This window comes from Amphiprion ocellaris, chromosome 4 (assembly GCF_022539595.1).
Source record: "Amphiprion ocellaris isolate individual 3 ecotype Okinawa chromosome 4, ASM2253959v1, whole genome shotgun sequence".
NCBI lineage: Eukaryota > Metazoa > Chordata > Actinopteri > Pomacentridae > Amphiprion > Amphiprion ocellaris.
Window position 1 is genome coordinate 10,674,136 of NC_072769.1, and position 23,268 is coordinate 10,697,403.

The following is a 23,268-nucleotide window of genomic DNA, read 5'->3' on the forward strand; positions in this document are numbered from 1 at the left end:
TATGTTCTAAATTACCTTTATTGACCAAAGAGAATGGGCTTAATTACAAAGTGCACAAATTACATGATATAACAAAGAATCCCACCCTCTTTCCTCCTCTTGACACACATGCAAAAAATATTCAGACCAGCGAGGCCTGTGAGTGTCAGTACCTTCACATCCACTTTCCAAATCCTCACCACAAGCACAATAATAAACAAGTTTTAGGATTAAGTTTTATCACACACTTTGGCAATATTTACACTCATTTCACATGTTTCTGGTTTAGAAAACACACCATCTCCAACCACTATTATGCAGAGCAAACCTCTTCACCCTTTATATCTGCAATATAGGCAGTAGCCGGATCATTATAGGCTTTAAATCAAGCAATAAATTTACTAAATCAATTCTAAAAATAGATAACAGCAGATATTAATGTAATGTGATCGTTTCAGTCAGAGGCTGTTAAAAGCCTGGCAGCAGCATTTTGTATCAGCTGCATATGATGTTTAACCTGCTGGTGCCAGAGTTAACTGCAAAGTCAAAACAGAAAGTGAAAAACATCGATGGGCTTTTCTAAATCTGAAGAGGAAAGGAGTGACCTTATCTATTATCTGTCTATTTAGTTGTTTCAGCAGAGATAGAATAGAGAATACTATTGATGCTGGGGCAACATTGAGTAGTTATAAATATCTCTGTTTTAGGGTTCATTCAGTCGATGCAACATCCTGGACAGAAAACTTTTCTTTCAGCTAATTCAGAATAACTTCAACACTTTATAGGCCTTTGTTATTGAATGTTAACTCCCGTGAACAAATCTGGGCGATTTATGGACCAATCACTGGTAGTAAAATGAATTTATGACCATCATCTTCAAAAAAAATAACACATATGTTTATTTTAGGTGCCCTAGTTCATATTATCCAAACCTACTGTAAACAAACACGGATAAAAGTTTGTTCACACATGCAAGATTTATTGCTTCCTTGCTCAATAATCAGTTTGTATTCTTCTTTTTTTTGATGTGAGCTCTACAGGATGCAAAAGTACATTAAGTATTTTACACATACATGTAACTGCATATTCTTAAGCTGACACTATGAAATAGGGTGTGCATTTTTCTCACACAACCAGCGCCGCTTGTGTCCACAGGGGGCATCGTTCCAGTTGTTGAGCACAGGGTTGTGGTGATACATCTCTACACAGTCCTCTACGTTGTTAGGACCACCATGATCTGGCTGCCCTTCCTTCCAAAATCTGAAAAAGTGAACAATAAGGGAAATCCAAGAGTTAAAATGTCATGTTGGATCAATGGAGTGGTCGTGACTTTAAAAGCCATATTCGTGGGTTCGTTTCCTGCTTGGTGAGCAGGTAAAATTTGCCTCTTTTACACAGTCTTCAGTTTCCTGTTAAATGGGGAAATACATGCGTCATTGAATTTTTTGGATGATGTTCCTTTTACAAATGCAACACTTTTCCAATTATCATGACAGCAGTTCCTAAACTTCTACTGAATCCGCCATGTAACAAAGACTATTACTATAACTATTATTCTTTCATACACTTCACCCAGATTGAAAAGATCACCACATTCAAACAAGTGTAATGGGCCACATAAAGTTATTGTCATGGGAAATTACAGACCCACACACGAACAGAAAACATGACAGTTATTTAAAAAAAAAAACTCAGTTCTTGACATTGATGTCTTAGAAGCAGGAAACATGGGTTAGTATTAATGTAGATAACTCAGTTTGATTTGATAGACTTAGACAAGAGTGAATGCAAATTATGATGCTTTTATTTGGTAATTTCTGCATATTTTTTTTACATGTTTCATCTTATTTCCTGTTCTAATTGACATTGCTTTCATTCCGAAGGATACTCAATGGGATGCTTGTGGTTGTCACAAGTACGGTGAGAAAAAAGGAACAGAACGTAATAAAGTCATAAAGTCTGTTTATCTGTTAGCGACCCTCTGAAGAGGCACAAGCTCTTTCGTTGATTTCCAAACCATAAAGGGCTCTGAAAGTGTCTGACCATCTTTTGGCTACAATTAAGATCTAAGGGACTCTGATGAGAATCAAGTTGCAATGGCTAGACAACTGGGTCAGAGCATGTCCAAAACAACTGTTTTGTGCAGTGTTCCTGGTGTGCAGCGGTTATTACCTGCAAAACGGTGAAACAGCAAGAGAACAACAGTGAACTGAGGTGCATTGATGCATGAGGGGAGCAAAGACTGGCCTGTGTTGTCTGATCCGTACAGACGAGCAACTGTAGGACTCTAATGCTGGCTATGACTAAAACGTTGGTTGTGTTTGGGTTCGTGTAGCCATCGACTGGTTATACAGCTCTGCTGACCCCTGTTCACCACCAAAAGTGCCTACAATGCACAAGAGGGTTGCTGAACTGGACCTTTAACATCAGGAGTTGTTTTCCAGGGGAGGAGACCAGGATGTGCTACGGGAAGAAAGCAAAGCGGCAGAGGGAGCGTGATGCTCTGGACAGAGTCCTGCTGGGAGACCTTGGATCCTGACTTTTACGTGGATGTTACTTTGACAAATGCCAGCTACTTAAACATTGCTGCAGATCATATCCACCTCTTAATGGTGATAATGTTCCCTGTTTGCAATTTCAGCAGGATAATGTTTCCTGCCAAACAGCACATGCTATTCAGGAATGGTGAGGTGAATATGTAAGAGTTCAAGGTGTTGACTTGGCCTCCAAATTCCACAAATCTCAGTTTGATCGAACATCTCTATGCTGGAAAAACAAGTCTGATCTAAGGACTTACAAATTACAGAACTTTGCTGCTAACAGAAGCTGCTGCTAACATGCTGGGGCCTGATTCCACAGTTCATGTGTGGGCATGTGTACGTGGCACACTGTTTAACTGACCTTAAAAGCCCAAGAGGCCTTTGTAACCAGTAAAGCTGGTTATTTAGAGCATGTTTCCACAGCACAAATTCCTGCAGAATTCATTTTAATAGAGTTTTATCTATACAGTGTACAATAGGAGTCATCTCAAGACACTTCATATAGTAAAGTGAAGACAAATTGTAGATAAAACTTAACAAATCCAAATGATTCTCTTTAAACAAGCACTTGGAAACAGGACAGTCGTTTCAAATTAAATATGTCCGAGCAGCTAAAGGAGCACAAGACTTCTTTAAATATGAAACATCTGCTGGAAATGTGAGTTTTTGAAAGAGAAGTCTAGCACTGAATGAAAACAATACAGACAAGTAGAAATAATTAATACCTATAAATAATTTGCTGTTGAAACTTGAAGCAGCAACACACTAGTTATTGCATTAATTCTACTAGTGCTGTAAAAAAAAAAAAAGTACAGTTATACAGAATTTGAATTCAGGCTATTACACAATCTCAGTGTTTTTCTCCTTTATTTGAAATAAAATAACTATTTGAATATGACTTTAATTTGAATTTTTTTATTTAAAGTTATTTTTTGGGCCTTTTTAGATTTTGTTATAGAGGACAGTGGAGACAGAGATAGGAAATATGGGGAGAAGAGGGGGGGAAGGACATGCAGCAAAGGGCTGTAGGTTGGGCTTGAACCCATGACTACCAGGACCGTAGCCCCAGTTTGCAGGTTGCCCACTCAACGTGTTGAGCTACAGGGGCACCCTAATCTGAAAATTTACTGCATGCATGCATTGCTCAGTCAAAAAGCTGAAAATAGTGGTAAAATATCACAGGGGTAACACTTTTGTAAAATGTCGAGCCTGATATGGTAGTGATCCCTGCATAACAGATGATTAGTGCTGATTCAAACATAAAATCAGCAGCTGAGAAGCACTAATAAATTAATGCAGATTCTACCAGTAGTGTGCAAAATATGAAGAAAATGTAAACAAAACATAATTGTAGTTCACAAAGTCCTGTTCAGACTGATGATTTTTACATTAAGTTAATTTATTTTTATTTGGTTTATAAAATATATTTAGTAGAATACAATTTCTCATTCATTGAGTAACTTTTCCCAATTGACAAAATATGCAGCTTGCCTTATCCTTTATTGTTTTAGGTGTTTTAGTGGTATATGCATTTTCAAATGTTAAGCAGAGTTGGTAGATTTCAGTTCCAGATCATAAATAGTAAATACACACTGTTATTTATGGTTTATGTCTGAAATTCACAGTACTGTTTCTATATTTCCAAAGATGAAAATGTACTTTATAGGCAACAACATGTAACTAATGATGATTACAGCTGCAAAACTACAAAAATACATGTATATGGCAGGGAAGGCCAGTCACACTATTAAATAGTAAACCTCATTTTGTACTGTGGGATACTGAGATAAATGATACAGTAATTAAGAGTTTAGATAAATCATAGGGAGGTAAACCATAGTGGCACTGTTGAAATACAGAAAAAATACAGATAACCGCTGCTGCCAGGGTTTTCCTGTAACTTTACAGAAAAATCTGAACATCACTGCCACAGCTGGATCTGCATGAATAATATTTGCTTCTGTGATACAGGGTTATTCTAAAGGTCTTACGTTTCTCTCAGCTCAGATCCATCCACCCATCTGAAGACCCCATTGGTGCCCTTTAGACCAATCCAGAACAAGAGATACTGGTCCTTATCCAGGCGATAGATGGCTTCCTGTTGGGATTAAAATCACAGTTAATGTCACCTGCCTAGCCCAGCACCGCCCCCTTCTGGCCATACGTTCCCCTGCTGGTGCGTGGCCGGTCTGTGAGGCTCTCTGCAGCTGCTGATTACTGGATTAGATGCAGCTGTGAGAGCCTCACACCTGCAGCTGATTCCACCTGCTGCTATATAGACCGGCTTCACACGACAGGGGATGTGGGATCATACTGCCACACTGACTGACTGCCTCGAGCTGAGACAAGGAGCAGCCTGTGTTTTTCCTCACTGCCATCCTTAGTGGAAGGACAGGAACCCCTGCCGCCCTCTGGAGAAGGGATAGTGAGTTTTTGGCCTGAGTGGCATTAAAGTTATTTTTTGTGAATAAAGCCTGTGTGACCGTGACCTGCCTCCCGCCTGCTCCGTGTGCACTCACCTTGGGTTCACAATCCTCCCCCCAACCCGTAACAGTTAACTATGATGCCAACAGTTGACTCAACAATCACACAAATTCATTAATAACTGTGCTGAACCTGCTCCTGTTGGCTGCTAATCACCACCAGGTCGGCTTCTTCACTCTGACAGTGTTTTCTGCTCTCCTCCCATGTTTTCGACTCAGTGGAGAGAAAGTAGCACCTGGATTGGATCTCCCTCCACCGTGGAGGACATCGCTGAGAGGACAAAGTGCCTGAGAGGCAAAACAATCACACATTTAGATATTTAGATGGAAAGTACAGCTCCAAATCTAACAGTGAACTTGACTATACAACAAAGATAAATCTTGTGTTGTATCTCTGAGAGAAAAGACACTTAAAGGCCTAATGTGCTGCTGAATGATTATTACATTCACGGTTTCTGTTCTAAACTGGGTGATGACATAATATTAAAAAACTTTCAAGAGTGACAGTTGGTAATCTTTCACTTTTTGAGCGGGTGCAACATCAGCAACACCCAATATTTCTGTATCCAAAAGAAACTGGCAAAGACATAGCAGCAAATGGCACAACATCAAAGAAGTTTAAACCTATTTTTTGTCTCACCACACAGCTGTTTCAGCCTGTCCCTCTCATCCTCCACTGCCCTTATTCTGTTGGTGAGTTGATTGTTTCTGTCTTTCAGCTCGTCTCTTTCTCTGGTCAAGCTGTTGAAGCGTTCTTGTAATTTGTTGCACTGATCAGACTTCTGCTGAACACCATTTCCTTGCGCTTCCTCCGTCTGGTCGTTGCCACTGAAACGAGTTGCATTACAATCCGGGTGGATTGATTCTTTGCTGGAGTACACTGGTGGTAAAGGCAGAGAAATTCTAAGTAAGTCAGGTATTCTTTCTTTTGAAATACATACTTATTGAGAAGAAACAATACTCACGAGTCAGGCGTAAAGAAATATTGAGGGTGGCTTGTACGATGCACAGCAAAGCAAAGCCGAGGACAATCATATGGCAGAGTCTTTTCTCTACAAAACCAACAGAACAACAGAGGTCAGTAACCACAGTCACAGCCCTTTGAGTCTGTAATGGGCTGTTTGGATTAAAAATATGCCATTAAAATGTGGAAAAAATAATGAAAAGAATCCAACATTGTTCACCAAGTTACAAGATGATGCATTTAAATAACTTGTTTTACAGTACAAATCTATAAAATGCTCAGTTTTCAATCAGAGGTGACAAAGAAAAGCATCTAATCATAACATTTCAGGAGGTTTAACCTGAAAATACTTAGTTTAGAATTGACATTTTGTCAATAGTATGTCAGAAAATAGTGAAAACTGCCACTTCAATTCCCTGAAGTACAAAATAGTACAATCAAATAGCTTGTTTTACAGTCCAAAAGTCCAGAATATTCAGCTAGTTTTTTTTTTCATAAGGAATGGCAGAGAAAAACATGAAATTATCAGATTTGATGAACTTTGTCCTGTGAAAGGTTAGTTTCTGATTTAAATTAGTCATTAAAATGCCAGAAAATAGCAAAACTTGTGCAAATACTGTTCGCCAAATTGTAAAATGATGCATTCAAATTGCATGCTTTGTAGTTCGAAACTCCAAACATGCAAAATGATTGCTTTCAGGATAATTAAATGCTATAATACCCGAGGTTCTATATTTATAGTCTTATTTTTATGGTTTTTTATGACCAGTGGCGTGCACAGATAGACACCAGGTGGTGGTAGAGCACTTGCCCTTTGCCCTCAGTATCAAGCAGGTGCCCTCCGCGTCTCAATTTTTATTTTTTTTTTAAATTTAAACATTTAATACACACACAGAGCCAGGCACACACACACGACCCGTGCCGTGCCGTGCCGTGCCGCGACTCGCCCCGCCCCATCTCGTAACGTGAACACGAGGAGCTGCACAGCCCATATAGACTGTAGCCACCAACCAGGTAACACGTAAATGAATCCAGCGTATTGTTCATCAGCCTCACTTGCCACACGGTGCATTTATTTGTCTCTGTTGTGAAGTAGCCTGTCTCATGCAGCGCTAAACAACAGTACCTAAATTAGACAACTGCCTGCTGCTTAACAAGCTGGACTACCTATAATAATAATCAATTAATCGACATGTGACCTCACAACCAGTGTTATTTGGTAAACTGGTACAGCATATGATCAGTGTACTATAACTGAATATTTAGTTTGTGTAGGTGTATTATTAGCCTACATTAGATAGAGGCAACACTTGCTGTGACTTATTTGCTAAATGACAAACACAAAAAGTAGCTTTCTGCCTTGTTGTAGCCTAATGTTGATCTCTTTTAATTTACCAGTTTTTACGGTACAATGCTTTATTGACCCTTTGTGTGTTATTAAGATGTTAAAATAAATGCCCTTACAGAAAATGTGTTCCTGATTTCTTTATTTTTTCAGATCTCACTGTTACATTAATGCAGCCAGTGGTTCTGCACTAAGTGCCCTTTTCCCCCACTGAGCACCTGCCCCCCAGAATGTCTGTGCACGCCACTGTCTATGACTTATGATGTCGGTCTGAGATCAAGAAACGTAACATCCACAACAAAGCCAGATGAGGAAGGAAACGTGAACCAATAGTTTTAACACAACATCATTAAGAAATCAGGTTTACACTGAGATTTCTGCCATCAAATTTTTATTTTATTTTTTAAAAAATGCACAAACCTCAAAACTCCTTGGATACCAAAGAATCAGTCTAACTAACTTTGCAGCTCTTTGTTGAATTCACGCCATCAAAATGAATCAGAATGGGTTGAAATTCTCATTGTCCATTTTTAAAATTATTTCACAGCGGGATATTTGTCTCTCTGTTATTATTTTGGTTACCGCTTTAGAGTTGTATTGTTGTACACGGCCTCCATAGCACAGTTTTACACTATTATGTTTACCATATATCCCATATGACCATGCAATAATTTATCAGCTGCACTATTTTGGGAGTGTTTGGAGATATATGCAAATAATAGTTAATTGTAATGGTGTGTTTGTGAAAAAAATGCAAAATCACACAAACCACTGATATTGTTGCACAATAACTTCTAAGAAACTATAAATGGTAAAATACAATCACTACATCACTACATCAGCCTGTGACATGTAATAATATATATATATATATATATATATATATATATATATATATATATATATATATATATATATATATATATATATATATATATATATATATATATATACATATAAAAATAAAAGATGATATGTGTTATTACCAGTTTGTTTCTTGTCTCCACTGCGCTTCTTCCTGCGTCTTGGTGGCTCATTCATATAATCCCTGGTCTCCGTTCCCTGCATCATGCCGACTGCATTAGATAAAATTCAGAAGTTCAGTTTTGTCTGATCAGCTCTGATCAGCGCAATGGTTGTTCCCTCGGCTGGTTTGTGTGTGTCTTAACTCATCATGAGGAACTACAGAGTTATGACACTGCTACCATGTGGTTGAAAACACATGTAACTTACACAGAAATTTGAAAAACTGAAAGAATCAGACATAAAACATTCTCTTTGTGGTGCTGAATCAATATTTACACTACCGTTCAAAAGTTTGGGTCACTCAGAAATGTCCTTATTATTGAAAGAAAGGCAGTCTTGTCAATGAAAATAACATTCAATTAATCACAAATACAGCCTTGACATTGTTTATGTGGTAAGTGAATATTCCAGCTGGAAATGAGGCCCATAAGTGATGATTAGAAAACCCTTGTGCAACTATGTTAGCACATGAATTAAAGCGAAGTGTAAGTTTTCATGGAAAACATGAAATTGTCGGAACTTTTGAACGGAAGTGTACATTAGATAGATGGATAGATGGATAGATGGATAGATAGATAGATGTATAGATAGATAGATAGATAGATAGATAGATAGATAGATAGATAGATAGATAGATAGATAGATAGATAGATAGATAGATAGATAGATAGATAGATAGATAGATAGATAGATAGATAGATAGATAGATATCCATACTAACTTTAGAAAGCCACTCAAAAAAACCCTCCAATAAATAACTTGTTAACAGCCTGAACAAACAATGTTTTATGATTAAATAACCTATAAGAACTTCAGCTCACTCGGTAGAACAGTCTATACACATTTAACTATATTAGTACATTATTTTAGTTATTTATAAATAGGTGGGAAATGGTGTAAACATGATTTTTGTTAGACATCTGTAGGAGTACTGTAGCAGCTGTTGTATTGGTAGCAAATGTTCTTCTAGTGGATATACTAAACAGCCTGGTTACCTCCGTAAAAGTTTGACAGCAACCTTAACCTTTTCAGACACAGGATACGTAACATTACTGGTTTCATCAGTCTCCAAGTGACGGCAATGTGTTGTTAAGACATAGGTAAGTTCACCGTTAGTGTTCCTCCCAGCTTCATACAGGTATTTCAAAAACAAGGACAGATTGCGGCACAGTACAAGTGCAATATTGTCCATATGTGTGAGACTGGACAGAAAGTACAATGCAAGAAACAACATCCTTTGGCATGCATCGTAAGCTTGTGCACGCCTAGCCGGTAATGTGAGTGCATGCAGTTCAGACTCAAGCAATGTTAAGAGTGATACTTCAGTGTTACTAGACTTTTTATGGAACTTCTATAATAAAGTGACCATGGTGCTCATTTAGACATGAAACTGATACGTTCAGATGCTGTCAGATTAACAGAAAGGTGTGCATGTCTAAAAGGGGCTTTATTACGCAGTACCTAGTAATATTTCAAAATTAGTCTAAACTGCATCATGTTGCAATAACAAGTATGAGGACAATTCAAAAAGCTCTTGGCCTCACCAGTAAGCATCACAGGAGAAAGATTGTTCTTGGATTATTTTTCAGTAGTCTCCTTTAACTTCAGTTTAATTGATCCACTGATGTTCAAGCTTCGCTACCCCTTCATAGAAGAACACCACATCATGGGATACTCCTCAAGAGCATGCATGACCTTTTCATCAGTCTGAAAATGGCAACCACACAAGTAGGATTTTTACAAAGATAGAAATCAGGTGGTGAAGTAAGGTGCACGAAGCAACACTTGAAAACAACAACTGGCTGCCCTCCAAATCGAAGCTTTCCTCTCCTTTTTTTACTGACTCAAACATAAGCATTTTTGGGAGCAGTGATGTAAGACTTTATAGTATACAGTTATAATAGAAGTTGTGCAGCCGTGTTTCCAGGTGAGGCCAAGAACTTTTTGAAGAAGGTATGTACAAGATTGCAAGGAATTAATGTAGTTACATGCTATATACTATATAGTGGGTGGCATGACACTCTAGGAAGTGATGCTATAAAAGCTGCTCCAATGAGACTTGATGAATATATATATATGAAGCTAGAACGTCTGTTAAGGGCTTTAGTGAGTTCATCCTTCTTTCTTCATCATTGCAATAATGTCACATCAAGTGAAAACAGAGGTGGCAAAAATCAATCTGATCAACTGTTTGTCATAATCTGAGACAAACAAGTATATTATTAGACACTTAGTTTGCTTATTTCTGCTTTACCTACTTCTGCTTTGTATGAGGAAAATGGCCAGGCCTATGCTTTGCAAAAGTTACAAAATAAATGTATATGCAATGTTGGAAGTTTGGTCATCTGAGACTGAACACATTGTACCCTCAATATTGTCACATGGCTGTATGACTAAACAAACAGAATATATCTCAATTTCATTTTCAGCATAGGCAATTTTGCTATATTTTTCACTGTCAAACACATTCAGCTTTAAAATTTTAGAGAAGAATATCTTTTTCTTTAAGCCATCTCTGCTGTGTTTCCATTTAATAGATAATGTAAAGCTGTTGTAATTCAGCTTTTGAAATTAAATGACTGTAATTCACTTCAGTGATCTTAATTTCACATGGGTTACTGTAAATAATGGAGAGACTCATTTTTGCACTGTGGTAGGGAAAATGTTTTACTAAAATTCACTGCATTTGTTTATAAAACGGAGGCTCGTGAGGTCTTAGAGTGCCACGCAATAAGTTTTTTAAGTTGTGCAATATTAAAATCAGTTCTGGAAAGGTGGGAGTTCAGTTCTGCTGTATCAATTTATATATAAATTAAAAATCAGTACAAGAGAATAATTAATAGGCCACATTTGACACAAATGTGTGAATTAAATTGGTTGTATAAAGACCTAAGTTTGCATATCAATAAGTAACAAAATGGATTTGAGTGAGCCTCTGTTCTAAAACTGATTAAAGTGTGGACCTCTGTTAAGATGCAGCTAAACATTGTCAAAGGTCATATTTTCTAAACATTTGGTGACCAAAGATGGCAAAAAAGGAAGAACAAACTCATGCTGCTTCATCAGCAAAGACAAACGTATTAAAGAAGAAGTGGATTACGTATCAGTTTCATTCATAGAAAACATATTCTCTGTCACTTTCCAGTCAGTGGTTAAAATATGGTGAGAGCTGCACACAGAGAGCCGTCAGAGATCATAACAGAATATGTAAATCTACCCGATGTACCAGCCAGGAGTCGCTTGAATAAAGTTGGTGAAGAGACTCCTGCTGCAGCGGGTAAGACAGAAATCCTTCAGCAAATATTTCCACTTTCAAATGTGAATATGTTGGGAAACTCTTTGTGAAAGGTACATTTTGAAATTAGAGAAGAATATATTTATCAGTATTATGTGAAAACATAAAAAAAAAACCTCTTACCTATCTGCTTTTTTTTGCAATATTATTCAATGAGTTTGCAATTGTGTGGACCATTTTCATACTGTCATTATGTACCTTATTGATCCTTTTATTTTTAAAATTATGGCATTAACATGATTTTTTTTCAATCCACTTTGTAATAGTTTAAAGAGGATTTTATTCAGGATTTGTGTGGTTGTGAAATGCAAATGGAAAGTAGCTGGTATTAGCACAGTTCCCCAAAAATACCAACTGCAAGAGAATACTAATTAATTTATTTGTAATTTCAAGAAACTTCTGAAAAGTATCTGTTTTGTTTATATGTATTATTGCTTTAATTTGTTTTTTGTCTCATTTACTTTATTCATGCTTATTTTTTTACATTTTTAAATCTACTGTCCTTTAATGGATCTGAATTACCTGGAAAACTACTAAATAAAGCTCAGAATGTATCTTTTGGCTTTGTGAGTTGGGTTTTACTAAGCAAAGTTACCCAGAAAACTCAGAGAACCTTCCTCTTTAGATGAGGCTGCTAATACTGTATTCATGTCTGTGTGATTTCTGTATTCAGGAACGAAACTGATCAGGCTGGTGGCTGTGAGCTTTGGACTTTTGTGTATTATGCAAGTCATTCTCAACATCTCCTTCCGTCTTGCGCTGTGTGAGTTACTTTATATTGTGTCACTGTTTAAACTGTTTCCGCTGACCTCATTCAAAGTTTAATTTGTATTTTTTAATACCAGAAAGTATCCCTGGTTAACACCACAGATCATTTGTTTAGATCATTTGATTAAGTACTGATGCCTCATTAAAATTCAGGTTCATTCACAGCTACAGTTCCTAAAACCTGTTCATAAGTGTTTATACCCTTAAGGTTGGCTGACAATCAGACAGAGACAAAAGTTTGGTGAGGTTTAGAGTCACAAGCTGCCATGAAACAGTTAAAGATCTCTGGAAGATTACAACAGAAAAGGATGGGACTTTCCAGTTCAGATCACACTTCAAAACTGTGTCTTTGAATAAAATGAAACGACAGTGACTAAGTCATAACTTTCTACCAGTGCACTTTCTTATACCTCAGTGCACATCACAGAGTCGATGAGGACTTTCTGCATAATTATCCTTCTTCAAAATCAGTTTCTGGTTTTAAAAAGTATTGTTGAATGACACCAACATTACAGCTTGCCATTGTATCATCCTACAGTGTTTGAACAGAGTCATAGGTGAGCTGGTGTGCTTGGGCTGCAACGAGTCAAGAGGGATGGGTGGAAAGAGAGGCAGGGACTTTAAGATCTGCATATTCTAGAGGTAACTACAGTGTAGAGTTACATGTAAGTCGTTATCAGGCAGTAAGATATTAAAACAACAGATCGAGCCCTTCTCTCATTGGTCACCACAGCCTCAGGTGGGAGAAGTCAGGTGATCAGTTTTGATAACACACCTACTATCAGTCACTCAGCAGCAGCAAGCAGAAATATGTAATTTTGGATACACAAATATGAGTTTTTAACTGATAAAATCAATGACTTAAGAGGCACTTGAAGTCACATTGACTGTAAAATAATGTAACATGAGAGTTTTTCTGCTCTTTCAGACAAGAAGACATCAGATATTGAGATTATCTGCAACAACGTGTCGGAGACAGACGAGCTGAGAAAACTGGCTGGTAAGTGTGAGGATGAAACTCATCACATTAAAGTCCAAGTCACTGGCATAATTGTGTGTCATATAGAATCATCACATGACAAAATAACTTAGAATAAATTATGACTATCCACAGTTGTAAAAAATGTGTACAGCAAACCAATTCCTCCACCGCTTTTTGCTTTAGCTGTGTCAACCCCTGCAGTTAAACACACATAATTAAGCAGCAACACATAGATTATATCTCATTATTGTTGGGAGAAGCTGTCTTTGAATTAAAGGGATCACGATGGAAACTGGACATGTAAATTTACTTGTTAATTTCAGAGACATTAATGGTCTTTTTGCTTCCACAACAGATCACCATTTTCAACAAGGATGGGTATACATCCGCCCCAGTTTCTATTATATTTCTTCTACCACGAAAACCTGGAAGGACAGTAGAAAGGACTGTCTGCAAAGAGGGGCCGACCTGGTGATTATCGACTCCATAGAAGAACAGGTGTGTGTGTGTGTGTGTGTGTGTGTGTGTGTGTGTGTGTGTGTGTGTGTGTGTGTGTTCATGTGTATTAATATTAAGATCAATTAAATTTGTAATGATGAGTGATTTTCTCTGTAAGGACTTTACAAGGAAATTTCACAAACCCTTGTGGATTGGACTGACTGAGGGAGGGAGAAAAGGAGAGTGGCAGTGGGTGGATGGGACTCCACTGACGACAAGGTTCACACACAATTATTTTATTTAACTTAAATCAATCCTGAAACTCTTTACCTTAAAGCTCACTACAGATTTCAATGGCAGTTTAGTAAATACATTAAACTTTCACATTCTTGCTCTCTGTTAAATGCTTCTTGAGTTGTACTCTTTCATTTATTTCCTGTTTTGCTTTCTGTTTCAGCTACTGGGGCACCGGGGAACCCAACAATTTTGAGGGCAAAACAGAAGACTGTGTAGAAATAAAGTTCCACGATAACAAAAACAGCTGGAATGACATACCATGTGAAGACTTAAACTTTTGGATGTGTGAAAAGAAAGTGTCTCTGTAAGTCAGCTTATATGATATCCTGTAAAGCTGAACAGCACTTTAAGGTTTAATCTGAATTCACAAAATCATATAATCTGAAAGGTTGTCTGACAGTCTACAGCTCTACAGTTTCATTTAGCAGACGCTTTTATCCAAAGCGACATACACCTGAGAATAGATACAGCACAAGTAAGGATCTAGTCAGGAGAAAACAACCTGGATAAGAGCCATAAAACAAGTTCAAGTGTGACAGTCCCATGTCTCTGTACTATAAATGTGAAGATGTTGGATTTTGGATTATAATAAACTGCACAATTACAAAAATTACATAAACCTAACAGATTAATGCAGCAATGTAAAGTATTACTGTTCCCTACATTCAGTTATGTAATCACATTAGTTACTAGCAGTGCCACCTTGATCTTCTTAGACATGCAACTGAGCCTTAATGGAAAATTTTGATGGCAAAACCATCATATTTTGCTGTTTGGGATGGTTTTCACCAGCTGTACTGTTGACTTTGAGTAAATGCTTTATTACAGTGAGTAAAAAATAAAGATCTTGTATGTTAGGTTGGGGATTTGTGCATTTGTGGTAGTAAATGTGCAAATGTAAGGTTTAATGTTGTGTTTTTTATACTGTTAACTGAAAATTACATGACAGTGCGTCTCAAGTGATGTTGCAGAGTAGCGCAAAAGTAATGTAACAGACAATGTGATGGATTACTTTCTACTGGGAGTAAAATAAGTGATGCCTTATGTTTTTTTTTTTTTTTTTTTTAAATATTGAGAAAAATGAATTACTGTTTTTTTTTTTAGTAACAACCCCAAATCAATTCACCCCACATGACATTTTGGGAGAAACTTTCAGACAAATTTTTCTGGGTGGGAAACATACAGTTCTGTTCAGTATAAATACAAGCAAATGTGACTCTCTCTGATATACTCAAACAAATGGTGCGCATAACTGAAAATAAAAAAATGACATTTTCTTGTCATTCATAATAAATAACTTTTTTAAAAAGGCGTTTGGAATGATCCACTCAAACAGCCCCAATTTAAATCCCACTAACACATTGTATGATTATTTGAGATGAGAAGTATATGCAAATAACCCCTTAAAGACTTTGCAACTACAGGAATTTTGCATTAAATTGTGGTAACAAATTTCAGTAAGTAGATGTTATAGTGCGGTAGAACGTGATATAAAATACCTCCAAAACGTGGTATCTGTAAGAGGGACAATTCAGCTTCCCGTGTCAAGCGTACGCTTACTTTTTCCACATAGGGATTTTAAATGTATTTTTATTTTTGTTAAATTAATTATGTTATTGCTTAAATATATCACCTTTATCTTTGGGCACTCTTTCAAAGAAGTTCAAATGTTTGATTGTTCAAACATGCTTTAAAAGTTAGCAATTTATAAAAACTGTACACTGTAAAACATTGTAAAATAATTTCTTCAAATCAACTCATCTTTTGTCATTTACTTAATGTGAATATATGAATTTTTTTGTTAATTTCTATTTAATTTAAGTGTCTATTTTTTGCATTTTCAGGCCATGTTAGAACTTAAAAACATGGGCTCTTATAACTTGAGACACTTTAACTTACAATGATGAATTGAATGAATGAACAGCTGAGAGTTCACTCAACTCATTAAATTAAGTTTATAAGAAACAAAACCAGCATATAACCAGATTTCCCAGGATGCAATGTTACACAGTTAAAACTCTCCAGAGACTCTTGTTTCTGGGCTTTAAGAAAACAAACATGCTGGAAACTTCAATAAATGTTGAATTAAGTTCTTTTCAAAATAATCAAAACAGTTCTAACCATGACAAACGTTCATACTTATTTCAGTCCTTACACCTGTAGACTAACAATCTATAACCAGGAGCAGCTTCACAGATTATATTTATACTGACTTTGGTCAAAAATGGCTCCAACAGCCAAGGGTTCTAAATGTTAAATAAAGAAGAAATTATTTCAACTTACAAAATCTAAAAGGAAGTGTCTTGAACTTTGTGTTTTTTTCCAAATACGTTTGATTTAACTCAACTAGTTTCACACTTTCACAGCCCTCAAGATGATTTTGAACTAATTTATCGGCCAAAGTGCAGCTACCTCACATTTCTAAGGTAGCAAGAGAACATATGCTTCTGAGCTGAATGAGCTTAAAATGATCTACAGTGCACTTGCTTCTTCACATGACTAATATTTTTACATATATATTCAACATGGAAAAAGTCTTTATGCCTGAGTTTTGTCCTTCGTTTCCGTCTCATCTTCAATCACAGAAGGCCAACTCGCTGAAAATTCACCGTTTTCTCGTCTCTACTTTTATTCATTCAACAATAACTGAACTCTAAATTGTAAACTTGTCCCTATTTATTAAATCAGTTGTTAGAGTTTGATGAGTATTTAATTGATTTAGAGCAAAAGCAGACGACCAAGCAGTGATTACCCATGACTTCCTTTTTTTTTTTTTTTTTTAGTTCTTCCCCTTTTTAGATACTGTGTCCTGCCTCTTTCTGCGAACAGACAGAACCATTATATCCAGATTAAATGAATACCTTTCACATCTCCGAGTGTTTTCATGTATGACTGCTATAAGAAAGCAATGTTGGAGGAACTGCACACTGAGCCTGGCAGCGTCAGGAAGGTTCACTGGGATCAGGACGACAAGGACAGTATAGTGGACATCTATGTGAGTGCAGAAAGCCTGAGAGTGTATGACAACCCCTGGACAGAAGGCAGGTCACCAAATACACCTGGACCTGCAGGAGCTCAGCGCACAGGTATGGACTCAACAGGCATGAACGACAAATACAAAAGTATGGATGGCTCAGATTTAGATTTTATCATATTTTTTTTTCTTTTAAACAGGTTGGTTTGGTTTTGGTCTGTGTGGTAGCCTGAATACTGTTGTCTCTACGCAGGTGTTTAAATATATTTGTGTATTACAATTTATGAATTCAGATTACAGAAATTCATCTAGTATTTGATGCATTTGATTTGTGTTAAATGTATTTCTGAAACTTTCTTTCCTTTGTGAAGTGTCTTTGGTGAATGAAAACTCTAGAAGAAGGAGGCATGTCAGAGGCGATACAGCGTTTCTGGGTCTGTTGTGTCTGCTTTTCCTGGCTGGGATCATCTGTCTGGTAGTCAAAAGTAAGCGTTTTCCAAATGATGATAGAAATAAAAAAATAACATGAAGAAAATTTCATGTTGGTAATATGAGAGCGACAGGAAATAATTACTTTCTGTTTTGTTGCTCTCTTTGACACATCAGTGAATAAACACAAAACCATCTGGGAAAGAGAGAGACACCAGTTATGCGTTGATTTAAACAGAATTGCTGCGCAGTTAACAGCCAATAACACTAAACTCAGCAACGAAAGAAATTACTGGAAGACACTTTGTGGTAAGCAGAATATAATCATTTCTGATTCATCACTTCTATCTCTGAATAAGAATCGTATGTTGATTGTGTTTGAAAATGCACTAACCCTTGCTGTGTCTTTACAATCTGAGAGGATCCTCTGTTTTCTTAGTTTACTTTATTTTGCAAAATAGACAACAACATTACAAAATAGACAACAAAACTATACAAGCAACAAGTTATTATTTTAATTTTTAATCCTAAATAGACACCTATGATTTCAAAACAGAAAGTGGGAAGTAGGGTGAGATGCACCTATTGTTCCTCTCTGTGCCCTACATAAGGAGGTCAAACTGCTGACGTGTAGTTCCACCTGTGAATCAGAGACTTTTCACCATTGGGTGGACTTCTGTGTTTCTCATAAAGTGAAAAATGAGACAATGAGCCAAGCAAACAAGTTCCTTCTGTACCACACCTTAACCACATAAATACCAATGAAGACAAAGCAATTGGGGATAATTAAGAAGAATTACAAACAGAAAATACATAAAAAATCCAGTTCCAGGCACGAAAGATGGGTTCAAAAAGTAAAAGGTCTTTGGTGGATGAGAGAAATTGAAACACACCAACCTGTGATAGTTTTCTTCTTTTTTCCATTTGTCCAAATTGTTTTTTAAAAAATCGAAGAAAAATTCACTAATAACAAAAAACTGCTGAAAAATGTGTTTTCATGATTCAGTTATTCACCTATTTGTAAGAATTATTGACTCACGTGAGCTCTGAACTTCAGTGTTTTGCTTTTGCTTGTTATGAATGATATGATTTTAAGACCTTAGCAAGTCAGTTTAAAACTCTACAGCTGTAAAAAATAAAAATAAAAAATACTGTTATACTGCAGAATACTGACTGATAAAATGTTGCTTTTACTCTGACTGATTCCTATGTGTCTACCTTTAGAAACACAGAAAAAAAGGAACTGAGAGTGAATGGATGGGACACCACTCACCACAGAACAGTGTGTATTGGAATTACTATTCAAAGACATTTGGACAAAAGGATTTCTTTTACTGCGTTGTATTACATTAGCAACACCAGTGAAAAAGTAACTTATTCTAATGTAGATAAAAATATATCACTTCTTGTGCAATGCTGCAATTTTGTGGCTTTTTTGAATATCCAAAACTAATTCTAAATAGTACATAAAGTTGTTATATGTTACTACAGATTGTCTGTCATCTGCATGGTTTTCTGTAGATTTGCTTGTACATGTGTGTTTATTTTAGTCATGCTGTTTTTGTCTTATAGTACAACCAAAATTTAACAGTAGTAGTAATTATTAGTAGATCAACTCCTTTTGAAAATCAACAGATTTTATTTATAAGGGGATTAGAATCACTCAAATTGTTGTCATTTAAAAAAAGAGTGTATAAATGTTTACAAGAAAATTAACATTTAGGTTTTGTAATTTTAAATGATTGAAATGTCTGTGTTTTTTCTGTCTCTGCAGATACCTGTTACAACCCCGGCTCGGGGGGGGGGGGGGGGGGGGGGGGGGGAGGGAAGCAACATAAACAGTTGTGGATGGTAAAAAAAAAATCTAATTATTTATTACAGAAAAGGTTGAACAGAAAATGTGCAAAATACTATACAAACTGAGGCAGAACTGAGGAAAAGGGCTGGGGGGTGCTGCTCAAATCAAAGAAAACTTCAAAACACAACAAGAGTTCTCATAAGGAGAACTTAACGCTACCATCGTGGTGGACAAAAGAAAAACGGAACAAAAAGGCTCACTAAAGAGGAACTGGCAAAACAAAACTTACACAGGAGTCAGCACCCCTAATCCTGGTGAAACCTAAACAGAAAGAACTACCTGGAATGAAATGAGGCTGTATCAGTTTTTAATTCTAGGCCTGGCCCAATTCCTAGCACACACAGACAATCTTGCCTCGACCACACAGGGCACGTTAGGAGTCAGCTGCCCCGTTCAGTGGAACTGCCAACTCTTTTAAAGGAGTTGGCAGTTTTCGGTTGGACAGCCTGGTAAGCGCCGCACCAATCACTGGACTCCCGGCCGCAGCCACGCCTCCGTCGTCGTGGTCCAACCAGGGAGTGGGGATCACACAGCCCTATTTGCATAAGCCACAATATTTAGTTAACACACACCCGGGGTAGGAGGCGCTGGCCGTAACAATACCAAACAAAGGCTGCACAGTGAGAGAAAAGTTACAAAATGAAGATACACAAGCATTATTATCTTTCTAATAAAGATTTACATATAATTGTTATGTAGGATAATTGTTACTGCCTGTTTAATATTCTCCATGTTTTACTGCAAAGCACATGAAATTTACCTGTGTATAAAATGTGCTATAGTAATAAAGTTGTCTTGCATTAACTACCTGATCATTTCACTGCTTGCACAGCTGGACACTGACAAGCAGTAACTGTGGCTTTCTTTATTCAAAACATCACATGAATAATTTTCTGCATTGGTACATACTTGTAGTAGTCCGTTTAAGGTAATTCATGTTTGTCCTCTCAAACACCGCTGCACCAATTGTCACGGAATTATCTTGATTTGTTATAATGATATTCAAAGTCATTCCACACTATAACCCTCCACACAGCATGGCAGGAAAACATGGAAATTAAAGCAAGAAGTGGCAGAAAAACTGTCAGAGACTTATTATGTATTAAAGTATAACATTAGGGCTTGTGATTACATATGTTTAATGTGAAAGTGGACATAAATAATCACATAAGCTAATAGTAAATGATCTGAAGGCTGAAAAATATAAGGTTGAAGATTCATGTGTTAACTGTCCAAGACAGTATTGGGAATAATGTTGAAGACGAAAAGATAGAATAAACACAGATTATATGTGATTTTGATGTAAATATGACATGTGCCTCCTAAACATTAAGCTGGACACACTGGAGGGACTATAGCAAGTCTAGTTCAAGTTCCTGCACTCTGTGACAACTTTTAGTTGTAGAGATCAGCTCAGTTTGTTTGTAATCCCTGCGTGTTGTACAATGAACCTACAAGCAGATCAAAAATCGCTGACTTATTTTCTTCCTTTCAAGTGTGTAGAATAATGCAGAATATTTCAGTGAAAATTTTTCACCAGTTAAAGGATTAAAAAAGGCTTTGGCGCTTTCTGCATGATTATCCAACAAAATATCTGGATTTATACAAGAATGAAGTACTAAATACTGAAAATGAACATTTTCAAAATGAATTTAGTAATTTGTCTAGTTGGATACAAGAAGTTAACAAAAATAGGTGCATACACTGAATAATCAACACTTGTGGAGATTTCAAAAAAGGACTTTAGGCATCATTTGACTTGTTAGTATATGTTTGGTTTAAGAGTTATGTTATGACTTAATTGTTTAGAACTAAGACAAAAGTAAAGTTGACCTGTAGTCTGAACTGCAAAAGATGATTTTAGATACATGGATAAATCGATAGATACTTTATTAATCCCGAAGGAAATTCAAGTGTTCAGCAGCTTACATACAACATGAATAACAAAAAAGGCAGGGCAGGCAGGTTAGTAACATTAACATTAAAGTTAGTATATACTCTAAAAATCTTGCTGTACAATGCTATAATAAAAAAACACTCCTAATTTTAAAATCTATAGAATACTAAATGTAATTAAAATTCATTATACAATATTTACACATTTCAAGGCATGGTGATTAAAGTGAATTTGAGTGATTTAAAGTGACTTGACAGGTAGTAGGAAAACATCAAACTACCTAAGGTGCATGGATATTCTACAATCAATTTTATTTTTTACCACAAAGCAGCAGAGAGTGCTACCACCCACACCAAAAAAAACCAAACAAAAACAGTTAAGTCTTGGATTTACTCCTTTTTTATATGAACAGGCTCAGGTGAAGACAAAAATGAAACTGAGTGCATTAAGTTTGAATCTTGTAGGAAATTAGTTTCAGCACATTGAACTGTCGTCAAACTTAATAAATACTCTTTTCACCTCTAGAATATTTAGAAAACTTGCATTAAACCAGAGAAGTCTAAATTCACACTTAACAGACACATCTCTTGACAAGCTAAGGATGAAGAAATCATGGTGCAGAACATATTTACTTATTCTATATCTTTTGTTCTTGTACCTCACATTTCAACCAATAGGCCTCCTGTTAAAATCAGGCAAGAACAACCTGCTGTTGCAGTTCATTGAAATGAACTGTTCAGTTGTTAAATGAGTTGAACCTCTGCAGTCCTGAACTCTGGGCCATGTTATTCAAAGTGGTGCAACTAATTCAGGTTAACATGCTGTTATCAGGCTACAATAAGTCTGATTATTCTGGCACAGTTAATGTGGTTCTTTGAAATCAGTCTGGTGATTGATTTATCAGTCCTGGACGACGTTATCTTGCGTAACAGAGGAAATGAGCCAGTGATTACAGTTTGAACAAGAGCAATAATAAATCCATAGACAGCAAGTCTGAGGTTTGTTTTTCCTGCATTGTTACTGGTGTCATTTGTCATTCAATGAGCTCCACACTGTTTCCACACTTTTTAAACATCACGAGTGACTGCAATTGCACAGTCAGTAAAGCTTGGTACATGACTGCTGGATTTCTCTCGGTGCATATCTATAGGATGAGTATAAAAACACGATCCAACAGACTGTCAATAGGCCTGCACAGGTTTGGGTCAGGAATGTTGCTCTGATTTGGTCCACATTCGTTTTAAACAAACTTCAACGAACCAGAAAATACAGACTTATACCAAACTGTCCTCATTTTAATTCTCAGTTTGAATAATGGGGCCCTATAGGTATGGTGCCAGTAGGTAGTGCTAGAGAGCCAGACACTAACAGACAACAGGGTAGATAGTCCAGGTTTTACTGTGCACAGAAGTGGAAAAAATGTCTATATAGATGTAAAAGCATTACACAATGCGTAAAACAAACCTCTCTCTCTCACTTTGCAGTGAAAATGAAAAGCTACAAGCCATACAAATTCTATATAAAATGCACAAACTATTGTATCTAGTCATATAGTGTAAAACAGCATTAAATTGATGTTTCCACTAAACAGAACTCTGCATCAAATATCTTTACAACTCCAATAGATTAATCTATCACAGTCACTGGACAAACTACACACTGAACACACCACTACTGTTAAACCAATATTAGTTTGAGGTGTGTGTAAAGTCTAAGTGTGTTCTGATTGTTGGTTCTCCTTATATAAGGAAACGTCACATATCTGACCTTTATCTGGAAGGATTTTTTTTCTCTGTTATATGTTTCAATGAACAACAGGATGTTCTGGTTCATTCACAAAATGCCGTTTACTAACCTGAATGTGTCAGAGGGCAAAACACCTCAACACCAATGTTCCCTCTAATTTTTCCTGAGTGTGAGCAAACACACAAACTCCCTGAGCGTCCCTTGGACCACTGTGAGCAACATCAGACGTGTGCACTGTGGTCACACC

General features: G+C 36.6%; 2 protein-coding genes across 2 annotated transcripts; one reads left to right on the top strand and one right to left on the bottom strand.

Annotated features, from left to right (window-relative positions):
* On the bottom strand, window positions 1–8,460 carry LOC111585102 (CD209 antigen-like protein E). The gene is made up of 6 exons (XM_023294479.3): window positions 8,298–8,460; window positions 5,968–6,054; window positions 5,643–5,882; window positions 5,136–5,290; window positions 4,511–4,617; window positions 1–1,239 (listed from the first exon to the last, which is right to left on the bottom strand). Exons 1-6 carry the CDS (start codon window positions 8,380–8,382, stop codon window positions 1,080–1,082), a joined length of 834 nt encoding a protein of 277 aa, XP_023150247.2. The 5' UTR covers window positions 8,383–8,460; the 3' UTR covers window positions 1–1,079.
* A 2,992-nt stretch (window positions 8,461–11,452) lies between these two features.
* LOC111585103 (CD209 antigen-like protein E) lies at window positions 11,453–15,161 on the top strand. Its single transcript, XM_023294480.3, has 6 exons — window positions 11,453–11,614; window positions 12,306–12,395; window positions 13,329–13,400; window positions 13,738–13,880; window positions 13,999–14,099; window positions 14,278–15,161. The coding sequence occupies exons 1-6, from the start codon at window positions 11,497–11,499 to the stop codon at window positions 14,423–14,425; spliced, it is 672 nt and encodes a 223-aa protein (XP_023150248.3). The 5' UTR covers window positions 11,453–11,496; the 3' UTR covers window positions 14,426–15,161.
* The last annotated feature ends 8,107 nt before the right edge of the window (window positions 15,162–23,268 follow it).